This window comes from Hyperolius riggenbachi, chromosome 10, assembly GCF_040937935.1.
Source record: "Hyperolius riggenbachi isolate aHypRig1 chromosome 10, aHypRig1.pri, whole genome shotgun sequence".
Taxonomy (NCBI): Eukaryota; Metazoa; Chordata; class Amphibia; order Anura; family Hyperoliidae; genus Hyperolius; species Hyperolius riggenbachi.
Window position 1 is genome coordinate 226,630,906 of NC_090655.1, and position 27,961 is coordinate 226,658,866.

The 27,961-nt window shown below is 43.1% G+C and overlaps 1 protein-coding gene across 1 annotated transcript in view; it reads right to left on the reverse strand.

The window, feature by feature from the left end:
* Positions 1-27,263, reverse strand: part of LOC137536859 (zinc finger protein 271-like) — a 31,298-nt gene extending 4,035 nt beyond the window's left edge. Inside the window, exons 1-13 of the mRNA XM_068259044.1 lie at positions 27,222-27,263; positions 21,429-21,548; positions 21,127-21,297; positions 19,886-19,964; positions 17,548-17,633; positions 17,330-17,465; positions 13,303-13,887; positions 8,828-8,940; positions 1,361-1,439; positions 1,134-1,231; positions 831-972; positions 534-631; positions 331-433 (exon numbers count right to left, since the gene is read on the reverse strand). Of these exons, the coding sequence (XP_068115145.1) occupies positions 331-433; positions 534-631; positions 831-972; positions 1,134-1,231; positions 1,361-1,439; positions 8,828-8,940; positions 13,303-13,887; positions 17,330-17,465; positions 17,548-17,633; positions 19,886-19,964; positions 21,127-21,297; positions 21,429-21,524 (1,786 nt within the window). The 5' untranslated portion in view covers positions 21,525-21,548; positions 27,222-27,263. The remainder of the gene's footprint in view (positions 1-330; positions 434-533; positions 632-830; positions 973-1,133; positions 1,232-1,360; positions 1,440-8,827; positions 8,941-13,302; positions 13,888-17,329; positions 17,466-17,547; positions 17,634-19,885; positions 19,965-21,126; positions 21,298-21,428; positions 21,549-27,221) is intronic.
* Between the last annotated feature and the right edge of the window lie 698 nt (positions 27,264-27,961).

Genomic DNA, 27,961 nt, shown 5'->3' on the forward strand with positions numbered 1-27,961 from the left:
GGTACTATGGTGTTATACTGAGGAATGGAGATGGACCTTTCATATGGTGTACAGTATCTCCTCCTCATTTGTTGGCACTATGATGTTATACTGAGGAATGGAGGTGGGCCTTTCATATGGTGTACAGTATCTCCTCCTTATTTGTAGATACAATTGGACAGTGTAGTAATTAAAAATATATATTTATCTGGTGAGAGCTGGGGATGTATTTTCTATACCAAATATAATAAGTACCTTCATACTGACTGAGAGGTAAAAAGAAGAGACTGTTGTGGGGAATACAGAAATGAAACTTGTGAATATTTTCTCAGTTTAGTGTTGAGTACCTACCTTTGTTGATTTCCTCCTCCCCCCTGTATGGTTCATCACCCAAAACTAACGTCTCTTCTTCCTCCTCTTTAACTTCTACTTTAACAGTAATCATATCTTCATCCTAAAATGAGACCACAAAACATGAGATGTCTATACATGTAAGACAAGTCGCATGACAAGTAATCACTGTGGTATATAGTGAAACCCTCAGTTTTACCTACCTGGTAGTCTTCAGGGATGGTTTGATCTTCATCTGCAGAATCCCAGGAATAAAGAGGACCTATATGTCTATCAGGTGGGTTTCTGTTACTGGATCCTTCTGTTGGAAACACACACACTGTCTGCATATAATACATGTAATTATAAGATAATTGAAAATCTAGATTAGCCCTCTGTTCTGCTCTCTCTCCTTATCTGCTGATATGCGGCGCCCCTAAAGAGGTTAAATGTCTATTAGTACAACTCTACATGTCTTCTGTTCAAAGAAGTAGGTTCAAAGTACGACTGTTATTACTCACCTTCATTCTCATCTAGAGAAAATTCCTCCACCTTAACGATCTCCAACGTGTCACCCTCCTCCGTATACTGGTGACCACCCAATACAAACATCTCTTCTTCTTCCTCTTTAACCTCAACTGTTACATTGATGTGTTCTTCATCCTAAACTCAAAAATGATAAAAAAAATAATGTCTTTCGCACTGTATAATACTTTACTAATTTCTTTATTGTACTGACTCAAAGAAATTGTAGAAAATAGTAGAGATAACGCTTTGTAGAGTCTGGTGTCATTCTGGAGTTCCAGATCTTTAGTTCCACCTACCTGATAATGATGAGGGATGGTGGGATCTTCCTGTGGATAATCCCAGGACAAAAGAGGACCTGTACATCTCTCTGATGGGTTTCTGTTATTGGATCCATCTGCAGGAAACACACTAACTGCCTGAATACATTGTTTCTATGCGTTTAATGGATAACCAGGGGTTGGGGAATCTAGGAAGGCCCTCCATACTGCTCTCTCCTTAACAAAAAATGAAGGTCTCCTCTTACCTGGTGATGTGAGGGGCGGCTGATTCTCCATCATGGAGTCCTTGTAGAGGTCTTTGTGCTCTTCTACATACAGCCACTCCTGCATGAAGAAATAGACGGTGACATTTTGACACCTTATAGCAACACACATTGATACAGTCACCATCCAGACCATCTCTTGTTGTTACTAAATAATGAAGAAATGCTGGAACAGAGCTGCTAGAAGAATAAAACAATCCTTCTTAAAATTGATAAACATGGGGAGGTAGAGGTGGACTTACCTCCCGTAGACAATATACAGAGGCGCTTAGCTAGCCCTAAAGCTCACTGAGTTACTCCTTATTTGCCTGATGAAGCAGGAATTATCCTGCGAAACGTGTTGCACTATGGAGTTGTCAATTTAAGTTTTTTGGGGGAGGTAAGTCCACCAATACCTCCCATTTTTATCAATTTTGAAAAGGATTGTTTTATTCTTCTGGCACCTCTGTTCCAGTGTTTCTTCATTTGCTAGTCCACCCTTTGGTAGAGGGTTGTGTTTCCACCTTTTTTCTACAGAGAGCAACTTCTTAACCCAAGTGGGGTCAAGTTGTATACTCCCCCATGCCCATGCCTTTACAGTGGTTACCTTAGACCCATATTTGTGAGTATAATTACTAAATTGTATTTGTCGCCTTCAATTGTGTTATAATCGGCACCATCAGGGGCTTTCGGTCTTCCTTTTTGTCCCGTTACTAAATAATGTCCCATAATTCCTAGCATTTATCACCCTTCAAATATCTTGGCGATGTCTCCTAAAATAGTCTGTCAAAAGTCTTCATACTCCTGTGTGTGCAAATGCACATTAGTCCGCTGTCATAGCCTTCTATAGTCCTTTTTTATCAGCACTGCTCTTCTCTTAATAATCAGATTTGAAAATAAGTAAGATGATAATTCTGAGGCCGAACATAAAGTTTAGCACAATATACAGTAAATGCTCTTTTTAGCAGATGTATACATTTATTCATACAGGCCTATAAGTGAGGCAACCAATCGTAACCATTCTGATCATTGTATGTGACTCTAGTGTCACCATTAAAGAGAACCCGAGGTGGGTTTGAAGAATATTATCTGCATACAGAGGCTAGATCTGCCTATACAGCCCAGCCTCTGTTGCTATCCCAAACCCCCCTAAGGTCCCCCTGCACTCTGCAATCCCTCATAAATCACAGCCACGCTGCTGACAAACAGCTTGTCAGAGCTGGCTGTGTTTATCTCTATAGTGTCAGTCTGCTGCTCTCCCTGCCTCCTGCAGAGCTCCAGTCCCCGCCTGCATCCCTTCCCTCCCTGCTGATTGGAGTGAAGGGGCGGGGGCAGGGACTGGAGCTATGCAGGAGGCAGGGGAGCAGCTGAGACTGACACTACAGATGTAAACACAGCCTCACAGCACGGCTGTGATTTATGAGGGATTGCAGAGTGCAGGGGGACCTTAGTGGGGTTTGGGATAGCAACAGAGGCTGGGCTGTATAGGCAGATCCAGCCTCTGTATGCAGATAACATTCTTTAAACACACCTCGGATTCTCTTTAAAGTGTAAGCTCACACAGATAATAGTAGCTCCTTGGGCAAGGCACCCTAAGGATCCTCGACACTCATGGAGCACGCCCTAGTGGCTGCAGCCCTGAAGTGTCTGAGTCCACCAGGGGAAAAGCGCAATATAAATGTTATGTGTCTTGTCTTATTCTGCATAATCCACTGCAGAGCATGTCAGAGCCATACAAATGTGGAAGACATCGCCTCCTTCTATTACCACTGGTGATATGTATCTAAGCGTGGATAAGAAAATAAGAGTGCAAGCTCCAGTGGTGCACAAGCTAATGTGAATGGATCATCAGGGCTCTTTGTATAATTCTGCAGCACATCAGGGCTATAATTCATATATCATAGCAAGTGAGTGTACAGCAGCTGATGGAGATGGAGAGGCAACACACTGAGGTTACTAGGGTGTAAATTTGATATACAATATTATGTTATTATGGATTACCTCCTCTGCTGCCAGTCCCAGCAATTCTCCTCTCTACTTCCTCCCACTCTATGGCTTCCCATCTGTGCCTTCTACCTAGTATAGGTGAGATTGCCATCTTGTGGGTAATAGAGGAACTGCAGCTATCTTTACACTGCCTTGTGTTCACTCTCGTTAAATCAAAAAGGGCTTCAGTTCTGTGAAGGGGTGAACTACAAAATAGAATATGTAGAATACGTTTTTAAAAAAAATGTAAACAAAGAAAACTGAAGGCCTGGTTCCTACACATTTTCCTTTTGATAATTTGGAAAAAGAACAAAAAAAACTATCATGTTGTGGAGGGCATTGCTGCACCTTTTTTCTCTTCACAGATAAAGTGCATAGCTCGGGACGGGACAGTCCCTCTTTGGGAGCCCTGTCCCTCTGTCCGTCTTTCCTCCTCATTTGTCCCTCTTTCAGGGCTTTGTCCCTCTTTCTATGTAAATGTATATATTTCTCTACTAAAAATGTGTTCAATTGACTCTAAACTTTATTCCTATCCTTTAAATTGATATATTAGTAATTTTAGAATGTTCATATGAAGGAAAATGAACCAGGATAGAAAGGACCAGTGTGGTTCGAATCATAGAACAACATATTTTTATTATGAAATCTTTATGGTATGTGTGATTAGGGGCATGGCAAGGGTGTGATCAGGGGTGTGGTAGGGGCATGGTTTAAGTGTCCCTCTTTCTCATCTCAAAAAGTTGGGAGGTATGTAAAATGAGTCATGTGACATGATGGGTCCAGGACAGGTGAGGCCGTCCAGAGAGCCGAGATGCCAGAACTTAGCACCAAGGTAGTTACCAGAGGTGGTAAAGATACTTGATCTATCATGCTCTTCTGCTGACCTCGGTAATTAGAAAGCAGTGGCGTAGCTAAGGAGCTGTGGGCCCTGATGCAAGTTTTACAGTGGGGCCCCCCAAGCACTCTATACATAACAATTGATACGGTGCACCAAAACCTGTCAATGGCCACTACAGTGTCAGAGGTGCAAGAAGGGGATGGGGAACAGCTTGTTAATGATTACTACTATTCAAAGTATCTATAGAAGTGATTATTACCAGCACAGGACCAATAGAGAGCTAATACTGTAGTTGAGGGTGGCCCCTACGGGGCCCCTCTGGCCCAAGTGCCCCGATGCAGTCGCTACATCTGCACCCCCTATTGCTATGCCCCTGTTGGAAAGCTGTAGAGGCATCATGGACAGCACAAAGAGTCTTACGGACTTAATAACACTATCCGGAAAAGGTTTTCGGTGGACTGTTTTAAATATCCTTATCCCAGTCCCGTCACTGCACCTTGACCCCCATAATGAGTGAATTGTTCAATCTTACTTGATTATTATCCACTATAGTTGTTAATCATCCATAGATGGTTTGACAGTCCATTCAAATACCCCCATCCTCGCTTGTTTCCCCTATCCAGTGATTCAGTGAAGACCTGTTCCACCTGTACAGACTAGCATGAATGGAGCATGCTGGGTATATTTACCTATCCTCCGTTCCTCCTCTCTCACCGATGCTGTGCACTCTGGGCTAGCTTACCACGCTTAGTCTGTTCCCTGTCTAGATGGGCAAACATGTTTTTGGGGGTTTTGTTTTTACATTTTTCCCATTAAAACAGATGGTTTCTAACTTCAACAAAAAGTGAAATGGTCTTTCCTATACTGAAGAAATCCTCCCTCTCGACCTTTCCCTACAGTCGCATTTACATTTCTTTCCTTCCTTATTATTATTGATTTAAAAAGCGCCAACATATTCAGTGGGGCTATACAGAGTAAGAAACAAAATGGGGTACATAATAATACAGACAATGGCACATACAAAAAACAGACATACATAATACAGAATTGGTAGACATAGCAATTACAGTGACAAAGTTAACATGATGATCAAAATGTGTAGAAAATTCCAAGACACAAAAGGGTGAGAGAGCCCTGCCTTTGCTAGCTTACAATATGAAGGAATCGGGAGGAAACCAGAGGTGGGATAGTATACAATAAGTAGTATACAATATGTATACCTAGAGGCAGTGTGTTTTTAGTTTATATTTATTAAAGGATACCACAACTGAAATGTGACATAATGAGATAGACATGTGTATGTACAGTGCCTAGCACACAGATAACTATGCTGTGTTCCTTTTTTTCTTTCTCTGCCTGAAAGAGTTAAATATCAGGTATGTGAGTGGCTGACTCAGTCCTGACTCAGACAGGAAGTGACTACAGTGTGACCCTCACTGATAAGAAATTCCCCTTTTTTACCTCTTTCTTGCTCTCAGAAGCCATTTTTTGCTAGGAAAGTGTTTTATAGTTGGAATTTCTTATCAGTGAGGGTCACACTGTAGTCACTTCCTGTCTGAGTCAGGACTGAGTCAGCCACTTACATACCTGATATTTAACTCTTTCAGGCAGAGAAAGAAAAAAAGAAACACAGCATAGTTATCTGTGTGCTAGGCACTGTACATACACATGTCTATCTCATGTCACATTTCAGTTGTGGTATCCTTTAAGGAGTACAACTTGGCCAGAGGTTGAAGGGGAATAGCCTAAGTTAGAGCGTATGCTTGTCAGAAAAAGTGAGTTTTGAGGGAACACCTAAAAGACTTCAAAGGCTGGAGAGTGGCGGATGTCTTTTGGAAGGGGATTCCGAGGAGGGGTGAGGCACATGAGAAATCTTGTATACATAAATGCAGAAATTTTGTGGCGTCATCTCGAGTTTTTCCAATACCTTGTTCAATACATGCCATGAAGAAATGGAACTCGATCTGCAGTAAGGGATCTTTCACACTCATAATCCACATTCATGTGTCAACAGTTTTTACACACGGTGGTGCTCTTTTGTGAGCATAAAAAAGCACATTTGTTTTCTTAGGAAATGCAGCAGCCTGTACTTTAAAAAGTGCAACACAGAGGGGAAAAAAATCCCACAAATTCAAAAATGGAAATGCCAAGAAAACCAGGAGTGAAAATGTGGACAACCAGGTGCAAAAAAAATATATAATGTAAACATGTATAGCATGAGAGAGCCCCAAGGTATAAAACTGCAATAAAAGTTGTACACAATGGAGTGTACACACACAGCTGCAAAAAGTGGATACTGTTTAGAAAACACCTGATAAGGGTGAATTCTTAACTAAACTTGCAATAAAGGGGGAGGAGTCCTTCAAGTAAAACTGTGAAGAAGGCCTTATCTATAAAACTTCACTAAGGAAGGTGCCATTTGTAAAGTTGTAATGAAAGTGTAATAAGAAAGGGTTCCTTCTAAATGCAGATTGTAGAAACCATAGATTATACCTGCAATAATGGGAACCAGCTGGAAAATGGGGTACAAAAAGAAGAGGTGCTACTTATAAACAGTTATTTAAAAAAGGTCTATTTATAATGCTGCAATCAGGATGGAAGGGTTTAACTAGTAAAAATACATGTTAAATATGAGTTTGCATTCTTACAGTACCCAGGTTTCAGGTGAATCTTCAGTTCCGCTTTAAGTCGCACTGAGCAGGAGCAACAGGAGATTGCTTGCGCTATTTTGCTTAGTGAATAAACCCCCATGTCATGTCACAAGTAAGAGGCAATCTAGCCTACCATTCAATCAATATGTTAGTTACTGAGAGTTCTATGCACGGGGGGGGGGGGGGGGGGGGAAGATATTGCTTGCTTGGCAGCTGGAAAAAGCTGTTATTTCCCAACAAGGTTCACAGACTGGGATGAAGTTCAATCCTGGGTTAAAATTCTTCTTTACCTGGTGTTTTATTTAAACTACATGGAAACACATTTTTTTGTAGCATTAATAAATGACTAAGTCTGCATCAATATATGCCATAACAATTTTACAAGTAAAGTGGGATCCCGATTTACATTAATTTGAGAAAACAAATCTATCACGTGAGAGTGTAGCACTTGCTAGGTTCAGTTCAGAGTTTAGCAGCTCCCAAAGAGACTACTGTCACATCACATCAGTCCATATTGGCTTGTGGCCGTTTTGTCTATTTAGCCAAAAGCCCCTGGCATAATGGTCTGCCCCATGGTGCTTGTCCTGCACTGTCCACAGCCCCGCCTCCATGTCCTTGTTTCCTTGGTTACCTGAATTTACATCAGGTACCTGCTGAAACAGGACAACCAGCATCCTGTCCAACATTACCATCACTGCCCCAGCATGATGCCTCTTGCTGCAGACAGGGGAGTGGTGAATGCTGGTGTTCCGAATCCACTAACTCATCAGGACAAGCCCTGCCTAAAAGAGGGAAAGGCACATGAAAATGGGCTGTGGGTTGCTTGTGGCTATAGGGCCATATTCTGGACAACCTTGTCATGAAACCACTACATTATCAGAAGCATCATAAATATGCAAAACAACATATGAATGTATAATTAATAATAACCAATACTCAGTGCTAGGAATGATCACAGATATGCAAATTGTTCCGTGTTGATGCAAATTTATGAAAATATATGCAGCTTGAAAATGGACCAATAAATTTAAACCTGGGTTTAAATTGATGGGTCCATTTTCAAACTGCTTACATTTGCATAATTTCGGAAACAATTTGCATCTCATTGATCATTCCTATTCAGTGCATGCTATATACGCTTCATCTTCTAGATTCTAGTTATTTGTGTGCTAGGCATTGTACATACACATGTCTATCTCATCATGTCACATGTCAGTTCGGGTATCCTTTAAACAACCTTCTAGAATCTAGAAGGTTGTTTAAAGGATACCCGAACTGACATGTGACATGATGAGATAGACATGTGTATGTACAATGCCTAGCACACAAATAACTAGGTTGTGTTCCTTTTTTTCTTTCTCTGCCTGAAAGAGTTAAATATCAGGTATGTAATTGGCTGACTCAGTCCTGACTCAGACAGGAAGTGACTGTAGTGTGACCCCTTACTGATAAGAAATTCCCCTTTTTTTACCTCTTTCTTGCTCTCAGAAGCCATTTTCTGCTAGGAAAGTGTTTTATAGTTGGAATTTCTTATCAGTGATGGTCACACTGTAGTCACTTCCTGTCTGAGTCAGAACTGAGTCAGCCACTTGCATACCTGATATTTAACTCTTTCAGGCAGAGAAAGAAAAAAAGGAATACAGCATAGTTATTTGTGTGCTAGGCACTGCACATACACATGTCTATCTCATCATGTCACATGTCAGTTTGGGTATCCTTTAAGTGAACTTGCCTAGCTTTGGCCTGATGGATAACAATATGGATATACTACTTTGCATATGTAAGCTGTCCATACACCTACCAATATTACAGCACAAATGATCATCCGACAAGCACCAAGCATCCATCGAGCAAGCTAAGGAATCTAGGCTCAACATCATCGACCATGGCAGTAACTACATCTGATATTGAAACGACCAACAAACAAGATGGACACCCGGCTGTTGTAACCCCCCCCCCCCCCCCCCCCCGGTGTTTGTGCATTATAAATCTCACCCGTCCAGCATCGGTGACTCCTGGTGTCCTCCGCTTCTTCCCTTGTGGTGCATGCATTACCTTGTGGTGGCGCTCTGTGTGATGGCAGTGCTCGGGGGAAACAGCAAAGAAGACTGGGATTCAGTGCAGCTGGATAGGTGAGATTACAATGCACTGGCACCATTATGGGGAGATTGATTTGGAGAATGGCCAGGCAAGGCAGGAGGCAGCGGCATCACGAGGCTGAAATCAATCAGGAATCGGCATGTGGTGTATGGGCAGCCAACAGATGCTTTCTCCAATTACTCCCTGGACACAAGCTGGATGATCATCAGGAGAGGCCACAGGCAGGCCCACTCAGTCTCTGCCTCACTGTAACTCTACAACAGAAGAAGTCTGCATTTTATAAAAACTTTATTGAACAAGTTAAACACTGAACAAAAGTTGTTATCTGGGCCTACAGTAGGACATGGGTTGGGTTACACAGAGAGTATTGTACAGGGAGGCGGTGGAATACACGCTGAGAAACAATCACTGATTAGATAACAATCCAATAAGGGCTTCCAAATATAAAACCAACTGGCAGGACAGGTCCTCCTTAATCTGGATAACAGCTGATCTGCTTGTGGATGATTTGCATATGCTGCAGTGATGCATTGTGGGAGAAATGATATGCGCACTCCAATCTGAATAATTGCAAATACCTTCTGTTTTAAGAAGGAACACTTTTGTTTTGAGGCAATATAAAGGCAGTTATCTTAATTGTGGTGCAGATATATTAATCATAGTCCAGTCAATGCAGGAGTGTAAAATGTAAAGTGTTTTTTACACTTGAACAATTGTAAGGCAGGGTCTATGGTTCACACTGCAAGAGCTTTTTTTAGCGCAAGTGATTTGAAAAGCTCCTGCTAATGCAATGCTACAGGTGTTGTTTTTTTTTTTAATAAAATCACATTGTTCGAGTGAGAACACATACATAGAATTACATCATCAAGAGCTTTTAAAATTACAAACCACAAATGTCTTTTCTGTGCTCACATCATTATCAGTTTTATTCAACCCCCAAGTGATATTCATTCTTAGTACTTAGTACAACATCCTTTTCCAGTTATAACAGCTTTTACACGTGAAGCATAGCTTGACACAAGTGTCTTGCAACGATCTACGGGTATCTTAGCCTATTCTTCATGGGCAAAAGCTTCCAGTTCAGTCACATTCTTAGGCTTGCGAGCTATAACTGCTTTCTTTAAGTCCCACCAGAGGTTCTCAATCGGATTTAAGTCTGGTGACTGCGATGGCCACTCCAAAATATTCCAGCCTTTAATCTGCAACCATGCTCTAGTGGACTTGGAGGTATGCTTGGGATCATTGTCCTGTTGAAAGGTCCAACGTCTCCCAAGCCTCAGGTTTGTGACGGACTGCATCACGTTTTCATCCAATATCTCCTGGTACTGAAGAGAATTCATGGTACCTTGCACATGCTGAAGCTTCCCTGTACCTGCAGAAGCAAAACAGTCCCAAAGCATGATTGACCCAAACCCCTCCCCCCCCCCCCTGGCTTCACAGCAGGCAAAGTGTTCTTTTCTTCAAAGGCCTTGTTCTTCCTCCTCCAAACATAGCGTTGATCCATGGGCCCAAACAGTTCTAATTTTGTTTCATCAGTCCACAGAACACTATCCCAAAACTTTTGTGGTTTGTCCACATGACTTTTGGCATACTGCAGTCGACTCTTCTTATTCTTTGGAGACAGCAAGGAGGTGCACCTGGGAGTTCTGGCATGGAGGCCTTCATTACGCAGTGTGCGCCTTATTGTCTGAGCTGAAACTTCAGTACCCGCATCTGACAAATCTTTTTTCAGTTTCTCAGCAGTCACATGGGGACTTTTCTCCACTATGCGCTTCAGGTAGCGCACAGCAGTCGAAGTCAACATCTTCTTTCTGCCACGACCAGGTAGTGTTTCAACAGTGCCCTTTGCCTTGAATTTGCGAATGATGCTTCGTATGGTGTCTCTTGGTATGTTTAACATCTATGCAATATTCTTATAGCCATTGCCCTTCCTGGGAAGAGAAATCACCTCTTCTCTTGTCTTCCTGGACCATTCTCGACTTCACCATGTTTGTAAACACACCAGTAAATGTCTAGAAGGAGCTGAGTATCACAGTCATTTTAAATCTGCCTAATTGGTTCTTATTATGCTCGATTGCTGCTCGTTAACACCCACAGGTGTTTTCAATACCTGATCGAAAACACTTGAATGAACCTCTGTTCTTAAGAGTGGTAGTCTTTAAGGGGTTGAATAATTGTGTCAATGAAGAAATCACAAAAAAAACATTTAATACTGTATTACAAAAACAACTGATGTCATTTTAGTTGCATTTGGTTCTTTAAAAAGTTCTTGTAAGATTTCATTCTGAACACAATTACAAATGTACACGAAATTCCCTAAAACCCTTTACAGCATTGGGGGTTGAATAATTTTGAGCACAACTGTAGTTATACAACCTGTCTTTGACCCAAAGTAATGTCATCTCTTTGAAAAATCACAATTTACCCCTTTTCTGGTCAAAGTAGCTAGTACTGGAAGCAGCCAATTTGCATAATAACATAAATCCAGCTCAGTCTGTGCACCACACTGCTAATTTTACTAAATGTACATCTTTCTGTCAGTTCAGCTTGAACAGAGTGGCTCCCTGCTGTATATTAGCCTTATCTCCTGAAGTCAAGAGATAAAACAATAACCTGGCAGGCTGGAGTATTCAGTGCAGCATATGCACAAATCTCTCCGGATTGAATGAAAGTTGAACCATTCAACTATAATCCCAACCTTCTATCACGTACAGTATGTACAATTTTAGCATACTGGAAGCAAGTAATCAGCTTCCTACATGATGGAATACCAGTAGGGTTCCCAGGAACCTTATGGTGGCCAAACACTAGTCAATATGTTTAATTTGATCGCACCTGCGAGACATCGATGCCACAAAAGAATTTTGGCTGAAATTGACTGATTTGGTAGATCGCGTAAGATGGAAGATTCTACTTCACTGACCGAGTCTCGAGAGTGTGTGGCGTTCGATTTTGTGCTGGCTTACTACTCTCACCTGTATGCCGATGCTTTCTCGCGAGCCTTTTTTCTGCCACCGGAACTCCTTCCTGTCTCTTCAATCACAAACACTAGAGGCCTCTAGTGGTCACGTAAGGTATGTGCCGCTGTGCCCCTAGTGTTTGACCTCTAGCGTTTAGTCAGGTGACACACAGCTCCCAGGAAGTGAAGAGACATTGAAAAGCCCGGCAGTAAAGGGAAGACACAGGAGGAAGCTTCCAATGGATGACTGAGAGTAGCTCTGCTGCCCCTACACTTTGCAGGGCCTGGGGGAAATGGCACTATTTATTCATTCTGTTTATTTTATTTTTAATTTTAACTTTTTGAGTGAACAGGTGAATTTACAAATTCACCTTGATGGGGCAGTTATCAGATTACCCACTGATTAATCAGGTGACCAAAGAGCAGCATTATCACCTCATTGTTATATATCCATATCTCCTTCCTGAAGGCAAACCGATATGGGGAAGAGGTCTTTATTCCTAGACTTTGAGGGTCCTGTCACACTTTGGGCTCGATTCACTTAAGTGTGGTAACGCTCATCACGGCTTTGATAAGCGCTTTTGCTCGCAACTTCAAGCGTGCAAACCTTTACGCGCAATAACTAATGACTTCACGCGCAAAGGCGGGATATCACGTGATAAACATCAGTATCATGTGATATCACTGCACACAGCACATCACGCTATCCCCTTGAAACTTTGAGCGTGATCAGCGTAGCACTATTGCTGATTTTAGTACCAGTTCTGCTTAACGCGCAAAGCGCCGTAACTATCACGTGAAGCGCACCGCCGTACACACGATAAAATTATCATGCGATCACTAAACTTTTCATGTGCAACACGCGCGCACAATGGTTTGCACGCGCGTTTGCATGTGAAAAGCTTTAACAGGCGATAACTATGTTATCACGCTTTAGTGAATTGAGCCCTTTGTGTCACAACAGACAAAATCAGTGCATAGCTTATTTTCATAATTGTGTTCCTAACCTCCACATTTTACACAATGTGCATGCATGTACATAGGTAAGAAGGGATATTGTACACCAGGCATTGCCCTTTTTAGCAACCTGCAGCTTAGACAGTGTTATACCCACCAATGAACAGGTACCAGTACATGCGTGTACACTATTCTCCATTCATTTCAATGGGTGCTCACCCTGAGGTCATTATGTGCTGTTTTCCTTGATAAACCGCACTGGTATCCTGCCCAGCGCTTGCATTCACTGCTGAAAGGCTGCATTGTGTGAGCCTCTGGCTTAGAGACTCAGGCCCAAGTTCCTTTCCCACATGGGGAGCAAATGAGGGACACTCGCCAGTATATCGTCTCTGGGGTCTAAGAGGGTCATCTTACAGGACAATATACTTCTGACACTATGAAAAAGAAAAAGGGCGTTCTCCCGTGTGACTTCTCTGATGTGTAATAAGAGAAACTTTATGCGTGAAGCATTTCCCACACTCTGAACACGAATAAGGTCTTTCACCTGTGTGTATTCTCTGGTGTCTGAGAAGATTTCCCTTCTCAATGAACCGTTTCCCACACTCTGAACACGAATGAGGACGCTCTCCTGTGTGAACTTTCTGGTGTGAAAAAAGGTGCGATCTCCGACTGAAAGCTTTCCCGCACACAGAGCACGAATAAGGGCGTTCACCTGCATGACTTCTCTGGTGCGCAAGAAGGTTTCTTTTATGGGCTAAACATTTCCCACACACTGAACACGTGAAAGGTCTCTCCCTCGTATTCAGATTTGAAGATTCCTCAGGCTTAGATGGATTTTTTGGTCTAACAGCAGTAAGAGATCTTGGGTGGATATTTGGGGTAACAGGATGTGATCTATTCTCATAGTAAGGTCTGTGATGTGTATTTCCAGTAATGGGGTTTCCTCCTGGAGAATATTGGGTGACGCCATTATCTTCTGCATTATAATGTGGAGGTAGAATAAAACGTCTATCTGTGGTGCTCCCAACATTGTGTCCATCTATTGGGGAAACAACAATAGTTATCGAATATTTAACTATCTTTACAAAAACAGAAATCAGACATCAAATGAAGTGTAAAATAAATCCACAGTAACTAAAGGACACAACATCACCACATTTGTATACTGACACATTAAGTTAAAAGATAAAGATGGACTTACCAGCTCCTCATATATGCTGGTACTATGATGTTATACTGCCGAATGGAGATGGACCTTTCATATGGTTTACCGTATCTCCTCCTCATGTGTTGGCACTATGATGTTGTACTGAGGAATGGAGATGGACCTTTCATATGGTTTACCGTATCTCCTCCTCACGTGTTGGCACTATGATGTTGTACTGAGGAATGGAGATGGCCTTTCATATGGTGTACAGTATCTCCTCCACATTTGTTGTTACTATGATGTTATACTGAGGAATGGAGATGGACCTTTCATATGGTGTACAGTATCGCCTCCTCATTTGTTGGTACTATGATATTATACTGAGAAATGGAGATGGGCCTTTCATATGGTGTACAGTATCGCCTCCTCATTTGTTGGTACTATGATATTATACTGAGGAATGGAGATGGACCTTTCATATGGTGTACAGTATCTGCTCCTCATTTGCTGGTACTATGATGTTATACTGAGGAATGGAGATGGGCCTTTCATATGGTGTACAGTATCTCCTCCTCATTTGCTGGTACTATGATGTTATACTGAGCAATGGAGAGGGGCCTTTTATATTGCGTACACTATCTCCTCCTCATTTGTATGGAGCATCATGTTATACTGAGGAATGGAGATTTACTTTTCATATGGTGTACAGTATCTCTCCCTCATTTGTTGGCACTATGATGTTATACTGAGGAATGGAGATGGATGGGCCTTTCATATGGTGTACAGTATCTCCTCCTCATGTGTTGGTACTATGATGTTATACTGAGGAATGGAGATGGACCTTTCATATGGTGTACAGTATCTCCTCCTCATTTGTTGGTACTATAATGTTATACTGAGGAATGGAGATGGATCTTTCATATGGTGTACAGTATCTCCTCCTCATTTGTTGGTACTATGATGTTATACTGAGGAATGGAGATGGGCCTTTCATATGGTGTACAGTATATCCTCCTCATTTGTTGGCACTATGATGTTATACTGAGGAATGGAGATGGACCTTTCATATGGTGTACAGTATCTCCTCCTCATTTGTTGTTACTATGATGTTATACTGAGGAATGGAGATGGACCTTTCATATGGTGTACAGTATCTCCTCCTCATTTGTTGGTACTATGATGTTATACTGAGGAATGGAGATGGGCCTTTCATATGGTGTACAGTATCTCCTCCTCATTTGTTGTTATTATGATGTTATACTGAGGAATGGAGATGGGCCATCCATATGGTGTACAGTATCTCCTCCTCATTTGTTGGTACTATGATGTTACACTGAGGAATGGAGATGGACCTTTCATATGGTGTACAGTATCTCCCCCTCATTTGTTAGTACTATGATGTTATACTGAGGAATGGAGATGGACCTTTCATATGGTGTACACTACAGTATCTCCTCCTCATTTGTTGGTGCTATGATGTTATACTGAGGAATGGAGATGGGCCTTTCATATGGTGTACAGTATCTCCTCCTCATTTGTTGGTACTATGATGTTATACTGAGGAATGGAGATGGGCCTTTCATATGGTGTACTGTATCTCCTCCTCATTTGTTGGTGCTGTGATGTTATACTGAGGAATGGAGATGGGCCTTTCATATGGTGTACAGTATCTCCTCCTCATTTGTTGGGAAGATGATGTTATACTGAGGAATGGAGATGGCTTTTTAATTTTTACAGCTTCATACATTCAGTAGCACAGTCTTTATAGACTGGGTATGTACAATCGAAGTAGAACCAAACAACTCACTGTCAAGCAATGAGTACCGGGTGGCCCTATGCATATGACCCTGTCGGCACACTCTGCTGCAGGGTCATATGAAGACTGGATTTGTAGGGTGTAGTGAGCCAGTGGCATGGTTCTCTGCTGTGGAAATACTGCATAAGTGTAAAAGCAGCCTTAAACTCCAGCATTAATAACCCAATTACTTTAAACAATAACTATGATCTTTAATGATGTGTGCCTAGAATTGATGAAACTTATCTTAAGCAAATGAAGCTGTGATGTATGCTATTTATTATTCTTGCAAAATGTGTTTCTTTCCTGCATAGAGAGCTTGCTGTGATCTGTATATTGTCTTGTGATGATTTTAGCTAGCTGGAGTCAGGTGGAGTTTCTATTGTTCTACTGACTGTTAAGGTGCGTACACACGCCTGATCTCTTCAAACAACGGGTCTAAAGACCCGCCCCCAGGGCGCCCGTTTTCCCTACAGTTTCCCCGTGTGTACAGTCTGTTGGTAGGCTGATAAGGCTGGTTTTGACTGATCCTCTCGGTGGATCAGTCAAAACCAGCCTTATCAGCCTGCCGACAGACTGTACACATGGGGAAACTGCCGGCATAATTGCCGGCAGAACGGCCCGCCCTGCAGGCAGGTCTGCAGACCTGTCATTTGAAGAGATCGGGCGTGTGTACGCACCTTTAGCAGACTTGTCCTTATCTGCTCATGTTTACCAATAGACAATGGTCTGACTTCTCTTTGCTGGACCACAGAGCACCTGGTGGAGGTAAATGGTGTGTATCTATTGAATGGTCTAGGAGCAAGGCATCTCCAGGTCGACAGGATCCTGTATCTGCTATATAAGGCAGGGTTTTGGAGTGAGTTAAGGGGCCATACACTGGTCGATTTCAGCCATCGATCGATCGGAAATCGATTCTATCATATTTACCATTTAATACATTTGCGGCTGATTTCGATTGATTTGATCTATCTGACAGGATGGAAAATCTAGGTCGATCTGCTACTGGCAGCAGATTGATGGCCCATAGAGTTGCATTGGATCTAAAGATTCAATGGTCCATTTAGATAGATTTCCAATAGATTTCGTTCTGAAATTGATTGGAAATCTGTTACTAGTGTGTGGCACACATCAGATAGATTCCTGTCAGATTGCTGCAAATCTAAAAGTGTATGTCCAACTTTAGTGATGGAAACAGCAAGCTGTGGTGCTTGTTCTCTAAACCCTTGGACCAGTAGTTATGGAGTGAAGAAGCTTCCTGAAGCAACCAATCGCCCGCATGTGGAATACTGGACTAATTGTCTGCACTTTATCTTTGGACTTCTTGGGCTGTATGGATGTCTCTGTATGTGGACACTAAATATGCTGGTAGGTCTGCTTATGCTGCTGTTATTTAAACTTTATGTTGTTGGAATAACAAAGTTGCAGAAATCCAAGTAGTTTTGGTGGAATAATAAAGCACCTGAAGCCTTTCCATATTAACCTTTGCCAGTGTCCTATTTTATATACCATCACTGCAGCATCACAGAGATGACTTACCTGGGCTGATATCTGGAGAACTTTCTTCCTCTTTAATTGTCACCAATATGAAATCCTCCTCTGCAGACCCCTGATCTCCCCTCACGTGCGTCTGCTCCTCTTTAACCTCATTCTTAACACGGATTTGTTCTTCACTCTAAACCAACAAAATATACAGAAAAATGAGATGACATCACTTGGTGGTGCTAATAAAAGTCTAGATCTTCAGTTTCACCTACCTGATGATGCTGCGGAACTGTGAGATCTACCCGGGAATAAAGAGGACCTGTACAGCTCTCCGGTGTGTTTCTGTAACAGGAGCCATCTACAGAAAACAATAGAAAACCAATCACTCTTCACATACGTCTCTTCTTCTTCTTTCTCTTTAATTCCCCCTATTAGTTCACTCCACTGCCAGTCTGATAAACACGCCTCACATATGTCTCCTCTTCTTCCACTTTAATTATCCTCCTCATTTCACCCTGCACTGCTTAGACTGCTGATTATTCCTCACATGTGTCTCATCTGATACAGTTTGATGTTCTTTTTTCTAGGACAATTTAAGTGAGAGGAATATGGAAGTTGCCATATGTATTTCCTTTTAAGGAATACTAGTTGCCTGGCAATTGTGCCGATCCTCTGCCTCTAATACTTTTAGCCATAGACACTGAACAAGCATGCAGCAGACCAGGTGTTTCTGACATTATTGTCAGATCTGACAAGGTTAGCTGTATGCTTGTTTCCTGTGTTAATGTGAACCAGAGATGAAACAAAAAAAACATTTTATACATAACTGGGGCTTCTTCCAGCCCCACCCGCCTGGATCACTCCCATGCCGCCGTCCTCCGCTGCCCGCAGCTACGAGAATCGGGTCCCGTCACTGCCGTCAGTCGGGGCCAGTCTAGCGTAAGAGAAGTGCGCTGTTTGTGTATCTCCACTGGAGAGATACGTAGAGGGCGCACTTCTCCTGCGTAGCCTGGCTCCGATGACATCAGTGACGGGACCCGGTTCTTGTAGCTGCGAGCAGCGGAGGACGGCGGCGTGGGCGTGAGCCAGGCGGATGGGGCTGGAGGAAGCCCCAGAAATGTATAAAATCTTGTCTTAGTTTCATCTCTGAGTCCCTTTAACCTCCTTGCCGGTTATCCCGAACACAGTTCGGGGTAACCTGCGCAGGAGGATTTCTCAGGCCTCGCTGGGCCGATTTGCATAATTTTTTTTTTTCCTACACGCAGCTAGCACTTTGCTAGCTGCGTGTAGTACGCGATCGCCGCCGCTCGCCGCCGATTCGCCGCTACCCGCCGCGCCGAGCCGCCCCGCCCCAGACCCCTGCGCAGCCTGGCCAATCAGTGCCAGGCAGCGCTAAGGGGCGGATCGGGATTCCCTCTGACGTCACGACGTCCATGACGTCGGTGACGTCATCCCGCCCGGTCGCCATGGCGACCGGGGAAGCCCTGCAGGAAATCCCGTTCTCAACGGGATTCCCTGCATACTCTGATCGCCGAAGGCGATCGGAGTGGGTGGGGGGATGCCGCCGCTCAGCGGCTATCATGTAGCGAGCCCTGGGCTCGCCACATGATTTAAAAAAAAAAAAAAAAAAAAAAGTGCAGCGCTGCCTCCTTGCCGGATTTTTTAGAACGGCAAGGAGGTTAAGGTGGCTATCAACAATTTGTTGAACAATTGGTTATGTACGATTCTTTGTATGAATGATCAGAAATGATCGTTTGTGACCACTAATGTACAAAAATCTCCTAACCAATCAGGTTAATTAAATTGATCCGATTTTCGGATCGACCCCGTCAATCTGATTATATTGGTTAGGAGATTTTTGTCCATTAGTGGTCGGCAAACTGCATCGTTAGTACCCACCTTTATTCAGACACTACTACAGCCAAATAGATCAGCAGGGCTGGCAGGCAATTGGTATTGTTTAAAATGAAATAAATATGGCAGCCTCCATATACCTCTCACTACAGTTATCCTTTAAGTTTAAGACTAGCAGCACTACCTGATAATCTTTTGGAATTGGGGGGACCTTCCAGTGTACAATCCTTGGAATAAAAATGACCTTTAAGGTGCCCTTACATTACTTGATCTGAGACATCGATATTTGGCCAATTCTATTATAATGATCGAATCTGGCAGAGGTCGATCCTGCAACATGGCTGGCTGACCATTTCGATCAGTTTCTGTGCGAAACTATTGAACCGATGAATCCAGCATGCTGGAAAGATCTTGGTCAGGAGTGCATCAGTGAGAGCATTCGATATTCCAATGAGCGACGACCCCCAGCCGATCTCCACTGCATGCCTCCTCTTGTGAAATCTATCTGGTGACATCTATTGAAAATCGGTGTGCAATGTGTGGGCAGATAATAGATCACAGAGGGATCTATCAGATGGTCGATCTGTTGGCCATAGGCCATACATCTCTCTAGGGGATTTCTGTCAGCGGATCAAACAGGAAACACACACACTCTGCATACATTGTTTCTATGAGTTTATCAGATAATGATGGGGGGATCTAGGTGGACTCTCCATACTGCTCTCTCCTTTACAAGCCAAGAAAGTCTCCTCTTACCTGGTGATGCCAGAGGTGGCTGATTCTCCATCATGGCCTCCTTGTAGAGGTCCTTGTGTTCTTCTATGTACTGCCACTCCTGCATAAGGAAATAAACAGAGACATCCTAAACATTCTATGCCATCAGGAAAGAACTGTACCACCTCAAACCACCGGTAAGGATCTGGTTAAAAGTTTTTGACAGTGTCATCACCCCGATCCTAGTCTATGGAAGTGAAGTATGGGGCCCCACCACCTGCCCAGACCAATCAAAATGGGAATCTAGCCCAAAAGAAATATTCCACCTGGAATTCTGCAAACACCTTCTCCATGTTCTTTGGAGTATCTCAAACAATGCCTGCCGAGCTGACCTCGGTAGATTCCCAATACTGCTTGAGATACAGAAGAGAGTGCTGTCCTATTGGGCCCACCTGCAGAACAGAAGCCCTGAATCACCCCACTACAAAGCCATGTTGCACAATGAAGACCAAGAAAAGCCATGTGCCCTGAAAGAAGTGTTCAACTCTCTGCTCCGTTCAAACCCAGATACACAGGTCACAACAGAGCCAAGATAATACACACCACAGGCAATAGCAAAGAGGACATGTGGAAAAATGGAGGAGTGAAATAAAACAGTCACAAAAACTAACCATATACCAGTTCCTACAAATAGAACATAAAATGGACCCATACCTGTAAAATCTACAAAACTCTCAAGAGAGGCAAATCCTGAGTATCTACAGACTGAGTGCTCACAACCTGGAAATTGAGTCTGAGAGGCACAGACAGACATACAAACCCAGGGAGGAGAGACTATGTCAACACTTTGAGCAGAAGACCCTTGTGGATGAAAACCTCTTCATGCTACACTGCCGCAAATATACTGCAACCAGGGAGACTTACTTTAAGAAATTGATGGAACAAATCCCAGACTTTCTCACATTAGAGGATGAGAGAAAAATATACATCTTACTGGGAGAAGAGGAATCCACAGTGACCATCGCTGCACACTATGTCACAGCAGGCCACCGACTGAGAGGAGCATCAATGAACTGTAAACCTAAAAATGTTCACAGACTGCTTAGCCATTGGACCCCACCCCCTTCCATGTCCCCCTTCTCCCCTTGCTTTGGCAATGCCTGTATGAATCTTGGTAATGCCAATAAAGCTATCTTTGATTTGATTTCATTTGAATGTGAGACACACGACAGTCATTCACACACATCTCTGCTGTTACTGGATTAAAGCCCTTTACTGCTCACCTCTCCTGTGAGCAGCTGAACCATCTTGTTGATGACCTCTAGAATCTTCTTCTCATTGTTTCTCTCAGGTGTCAGGCTGTGAGGTGGAGGTACTGTGATGAGGGATGGTCTGTGGAGATAACTGCTGGAGGTCAACAGCTCACCGGATGTCTTCTGCACTACATCATAATCCTGTGTAATAAGAGCCAGTAACAACAATCACTATGTGCATTCCCAGAATCCTCCTCACCTCTCTCGCCTGGTGTGAGGTTACTGGTATAGATAAGAGTGATATCATATGCCCCTCCCAGAATTCTCCTCACCTCTCCAGTCAGCAGGTAGATGATCTCCAAGGTGAGGTTTAGTAGCTTCTCAGTCATGTGACCCCGGTCCTCCTCCATCCTCACTAGTGTGGTCATGTGATCTGTTCAGGAAGCTCTTCTCTGTAGAAGTAATATAAGCTGATGATTATCAGGGCATAGCCTGGGCTATATTAGGAATGGGTGCAAATATAGTGCATATTCTACACTAAGCTTGGCAGAGACTGCTGGCAATCCTGCATGAGAATCTCATATATGGCAGGAATGGGGATCAGTTCAAGTGCCACTCTTTTGAGGCACAGAGCATATTTGTGAACTAAATTCCTCTTTAAATATATTTAACTAGTAACCTTAGCCCGTTTAAAAATGGGCTAGGTCTGCCTGCACTCCTCCAGGGTGCACGCATGGCGCTCGTGCACGTGCCCGCACGCATGCCGCATGTGCACGCACACACCAGCCACTTCTGGCCCTGTCCTCTCTCCGCTCTACACAGTCTCTGACCCTGCCTGCACGGACACACACACACAGGAAGTCAGGCACAGGGACGCAGAGACCCTTGCATATTATTATAGAGGATTGTTTAACCACTTGCCGACCGCGCACTCATAACGCGCGTCGGCAAAGTGGTAGCTGCAGGACCAGCGAAGCACATCTGCGTCGCCGGCTGCAGGCTAATTAATCAGGAAACAGCCGCTCGCGCGTCAATTCACGGCGGGGGGGCTCCGTGAATAGCCTGCGGGCTGCCGATCGCAGCTTGCAGGCTAAATGTAAACACAAGCGGAAATAATCCGCTTTGTTTACATTTTTACAACGCTGCTAACAGTAGCAGCGTTGTACTAGATCAGCGGCTGGGGATCGCTGTCACATGACAGGCAGGAGCCTGTTAGAGGCTGCACAGGACAGATCCGTTCCTGTGCAGCCTCCGATCTCCGGGTAAGGGAGGGAGGAGAGGGGGAATCCTGCGGTGGAGGGGGCTTTGAGGTGCCCCCCCGCCACCCACACGCAGGCAGGAGCGATCAGACCCCCCTAGCACATCATCCCCCTAGTGGGGAAAAAAGGGGGGCGATCTGGTCGCTCTGCCTGGTATTTGATCTGTGCTGGGGGCTGTAGAGCCCACCCAGCACAGATCTTAGAAATCAGTGCTGGTCCTTAAGGGGGGGGGGGGAAGGCTGAGTCCTGAAGTGGTTAAATTATACCTCTGATTATTACATTTATATTTATATTTTGTGTATCTTCTTATTTTAAAGGACATCTGAAGTGAGAGTGATATGGAGGCAGCCATATTTATTTCCTATTAAACAATACCAGTTGCCTGGCAGTCTTGCTGAATCCTCTGCCTCTAATACATTTAGCCATGGACCCTGAACAAGCATGCAGATCAAATATTTCTAACTGAAGAGTGACTGGCTTAGCCACATGCTGGTTTCAAGTCTGTGATTCAGACACTACTTCAGCCAAAGAGATCAGTGGGACTGACAGGCAACTGGTATTGTTTAAGAGGATATTTAACTGTATATGGCAGCCTCCATATCCCTCTCACTTCAGGACCCCTTTAAGATTATTATTATTAATATTTAGCATTTATAGAGCGCTGACATCTTACGCAGCGCTGTACAGTATATATATTGTCTTGTCACTAACTGTCCCTCAAAGAAGCTTACAATGTAATCCCTACCATTGTCATACATCTATGCAGGGCTGTGGAGTCGGTCCAAAAATCCACCGACTCCGACTCCTCAGTTTAGGATTCCACCGACTCCGACTCCTCGACTCCGACTCCTCTAATTTGCATATTACAATTTTGTTGATTAAAAGTATGTAACATGAAATTCGTCTCTTAACTGCCAACGCTTAGGAATTTTACAAGACAACTGAAGTGAGAAGGATATGTAGACTACTATATTTATTCCCTTTAGACTAAAACTAGTCCTTGGTAAGAGTACTTGTAAAAGGTACAAACCGGAACAAAGAACATCTATCAGGCCCTAGGCAATGTAACTGTGGGTACATGTAAGAATGATGTGCAGGTACTCTGCAGGGGAATGAGGAGATTGTAAACAGACAACACCTCTGTGTTCAATGTGCACAGCATTCTCAGTGGATTCCCTGCAGCTCTGTGGGGAGTGCATGTGTAGAGTATAGTACTACTGTGTAACAAAGTAAACCTGAGACAGATGAAATTAAAGTTTTATACATACCTGGGGCTTCCTCCAGGCGCCTTCAGGATAACCAGTCCCTTGTTGTCCTCCTCCACCACCTGGATCTTCTGCTATGAGTCCAGGTACTTAAGCCAGTCGGGCGTAGTGCGCATGCACACACTCCGCCGCCAGGAACATACTACACCTGTGCAGCACTATTGCGCAGGTGCAGAATGTTCCTGGCTGTGGGAGCGGCATACGGCCGGACAGCGCTGACTGGCTGAATTACCAGGACTCATAGCAGAAGATCCGGGTGGTGGAGGACAGCGAGGGACTGATTAGCCTGAAGGGGGCTGGAGGAAGTCCCAGGTATGTATAAAACTTTACTTTTCATCCGTCTCAGTTACCCTTTAATTTGTAGTCACCAAACCAAATTTTAACAACATATCAAATTATTTGATTTCATCAGCAAAGGGAGTGCATACATTTGCATAAATCAGCATCAGTGCAGAATTATTTCCATCTCATTGACCATCTCTATTAGTGACACAGCTACACATCAGGCTTTATTCTTACAGCATAGATGTTATTTAGTATATATAAGAGATTCCTGTGTACACATCATATATACAGTCACAATCAGATATGTATATCTGACCTTAAAAAAAAGGTGGACTGCTTTATTGAAGCAGCACAAGTAACTCATTTTGATTGGTTTATTTCATTTTTGTGGACTAAGCACAGCTATTACTGTATATATACTGTATATATACATTATTTTTAATGACTATTATCTGAGAAATAGAACATTTTATCATATTTTCTATTTTAATTACAGTTACAAATTCATTAGGAATCGGAGGCGGTGCATTTTTTCCCGACTCCAACTCCAGGCACCCAAAATTGCCCGACTCCACGACTCCGACTCCACAGCCCTGCATCTATGTATGTATCATGTAGTGTATGTATTGTAGTCTAGGGCCAATTTAGGGTGGAGCCAATTAACTTATCTGTATATTTATTGGGATGTGGGAGGAAACCGTACGCATACAAGGGGAGAACATACACACTCCTTGCAGATAGTGCCCTGGCTGGGATTTGTACTGGGGACCCAGCGCTGCAAGGTGAGAGCACTAGCCACTACTCCACCATACTGCCCTGTAAGATGCACTGTACTTCTTCCAGTCTTCTATTCTGACCATTTAAAAATGTGTGAATGTCAGAAAAATTTAGCTTATGGCTTCTTAATGGTCCTCATAAATGGAGCTCCCTCAATAGAAAGGTGTTAAGTGTTCTAAGCCAAAGCAATGGGGTGGATGGAGATTATCTGTGTTGTTCATAACACAACACAACAAATTAAAAATAAAAAAGTGATTATGATAGATTACCTCAAAATGAACAATAATATAGTTTTCAACAGACCGTATCACGTAGGAAAAACACAATGATGTTGATGTGATCGATATCAAAATAATTGCTTACATTCACATATACAAGATTTCTCACAAGCCTCACCCCTCCTCTTGCATCCCCGTCCAAAATATATCTGTCACTCTTCAACCTTTGTAATCTTAATACCCATATAAAAACCTTGTTTATTGAAAGTATGTAATAAAAAATGCCTTTCATCACTGCCACAGGTTAGTAATTTAAAGCTATATTAAGATGGCATCTGCTTTTGGTAACAAATAGCTCCTGACCAGGATGCTCACATTCTACCGTCAGCCATCCCGGCCTGTCATTGCCAACGTCAATGTCCTGTTACATTGTCTGTATAATGGGTTTCACCGGAGCCCCATATTAGCCGGGTTCCAGTCTGTAGACCTGCCACCTTGCAGAAAAAGGCCTCTACCTTTTCTATACTGGATATAGAAAAGGCCAGGGCCATTTTCTGCAAGCAGGCAGATCTATGCACCAGAACCCAGCTGATACGGCATTCCAGTGAATCTTATTAAACAGACAATGTGTTGGGAAATAGTAACATTTAAGCATTAGCGTATCTCTGTTTTCTTTATTTACACCAGAGATGCATTAAACTAAACTTAGGATAAAGCTAAATCAAAACTAGTCCTTGGTAAGAGTACTTGTAGAGAGTGCAGATAGTAACAAAGAGCATTGATTTGCCCTAGGCAAACAAACTGTGGGTACATGTAAGGCCTCTTTTCCACGGGAAGTTTGATAGGCAGTGAAATGCCTCTCAAACTCTTACAATTGCTTGCTGCTGCCTGGCAACTGCTCACTGCTGCCTGGTAACTGCTCACTGCTACCTGGCAACTGCTTGCTGATCACAAAGTTCAACTGCCCATGGAAAAGAGGCCAAAGAGTGCTGGGCAGGTAATCTGAAGGAGAAAGAGGATATTCTTCCTCTATTACACATTCTTCATGCACGAACTGAAGCAGGTTTAAGGGGTGTTAGACAACACTTCTGTGTTCAATGTGCACAACATTCTCAGTGGATTCACTACAGCCCTGCAAGGAGTGCATATGTATAGTACTGTGTAACTTAATTTGTAGTCACCAACCCCAAATTTAAAGGAATACTGTAGGGGAGTCGGGGGAAAATGAGTTGAACTTACCCGGGGCTTCTAATGGTCCCCCGCAGACATACTGTGCCCGCGCAGCCACTCACCGGTGCCCCGGCCCTCCTCTGGTTCATTTCTGGAATTTCTGACTTTAAAGTCTGAAAACCACTGCGCCTGCGTGGCCGTGTCCTCGCTCCCTCTGATGTCACCAGGAGCGTACTGTGCAGGCACAGACCCTACTGGGACTGCGCAGTACACTCCTGGTGACATCAGTGGGAGCGAGGACATGGCAACACAGGCGCAGTGGTTTTAAGATTTTAAAGTCAGAAATTCCAGAAGTGAACCGGAGGTGGGACCGGAGCATCAGTGAGTGGCTGCGTGGGCGCAGGACGTCTGCGGTGGACCATTAGAAGCCCCGGGTAAGTTCAATTCATTTTCCCCCGACCCCCCTACAGTATTCCTTTAATAACATATCAAATGAATTGATTTTAGAATCAGAATTCATTTTATTTGCCAAGAACAAAGAGTCATACCTGGAATTGGGTTTGACACATAACAACATGGTTCAGACTCAGACAACAAAAACAATATAACTCAAATGCAAATATAACTGATAAAGGAAAGGCATAAATCATAAAGCAAAAGCACGAGAAGCAGCAATGGCAATATACATTTAAATGATGTTACAATGACTAGACAGTCTATCTAGCTATTTTTCTGAAGGTAGATCTCCATTGCTTCTGGTCCCCATGCCAAGGCAATAGTCACTGGAATCTCCACAGAAGGAATGCACTGGGAGACAGGTAGTATCCCATGCAAAGGAGGGGGCAATAGGGAAGAGGGGGCTGCATACAGAGAAAGGGTTACTAGGTCTAACAGGGGCGCAGGTTTACAGATAACCATTCAAAGGTTGATTTTTATTAAATTTGCATTATTTTGCAATCCACTTAAATGATGAATGATTGATAAAAACATTCAATTCTATTTACATAATAGATGAATCCTGATTAATTATTTTACATCCAATTAAGGAAAACTGTTATTGGCTAAACTGGAAAATACAATATTGCACACCCTGACCTCTGCCATGCCCAATGGGCGCAATGCAAAGCATATATAGAATATGTGTTCTTTACCTTCTCTGCTGCCAGTCCCAGCAATGTCTCCTCTTTACTTCCTCCCACTCTATAGCGTCCCATCTGTTCATTCCACTTCCTGAAATTGAGATCGCCATCTTGTGGAGAATAGACTAACTACAGTTATCATTAAACTGCTTTGTGCTATATCAATAGCTCCCAACTGTTCCCCGTTTGTAACAAGAATCTCTCCTACTTTCTTCATCATTTTTCTGCCTTACACATGTGTTTCAAGGCATGTACAGTAGGATCCATTTATAGTAAACTCCAAGGGACCTGGCCAAGTAGTTTATATCAGAAGAGCACTATATCAGAAATTGTCATGCTCAACTGTAGTACTATAATTTCAATTCAGTCAATAATTGGACGTCCTTTTTCCATCTCAATTGCAATTTATTGAAAATGAAAAATGAAGTAAGCACATAATAGTCCAACAGTATAACACACTTAAGTTTTTAAAACAGTACAGTAAAGTCAATCAATGCAGCTCCAGATAATGCACAGCAGCCATGCACAAGCAAGTCACAAGCTCAGTTCAGCAAGTGACTTGTAAGTGCACGGATAACGTCTAGCCTTGATCAAGTACAGTAATGTACAGTGCTTAATACGCAGGGAATTGGCTTGCATTAATCAGGCAGCAGCTTACACAAGAAGAATAGGTCTCACCAGTTGATGCATCTGGTGGGCTTTGGTCACTGCTTTTGAGGTAATCCACCTGGACCCAGAGTAGCGTGCAGATG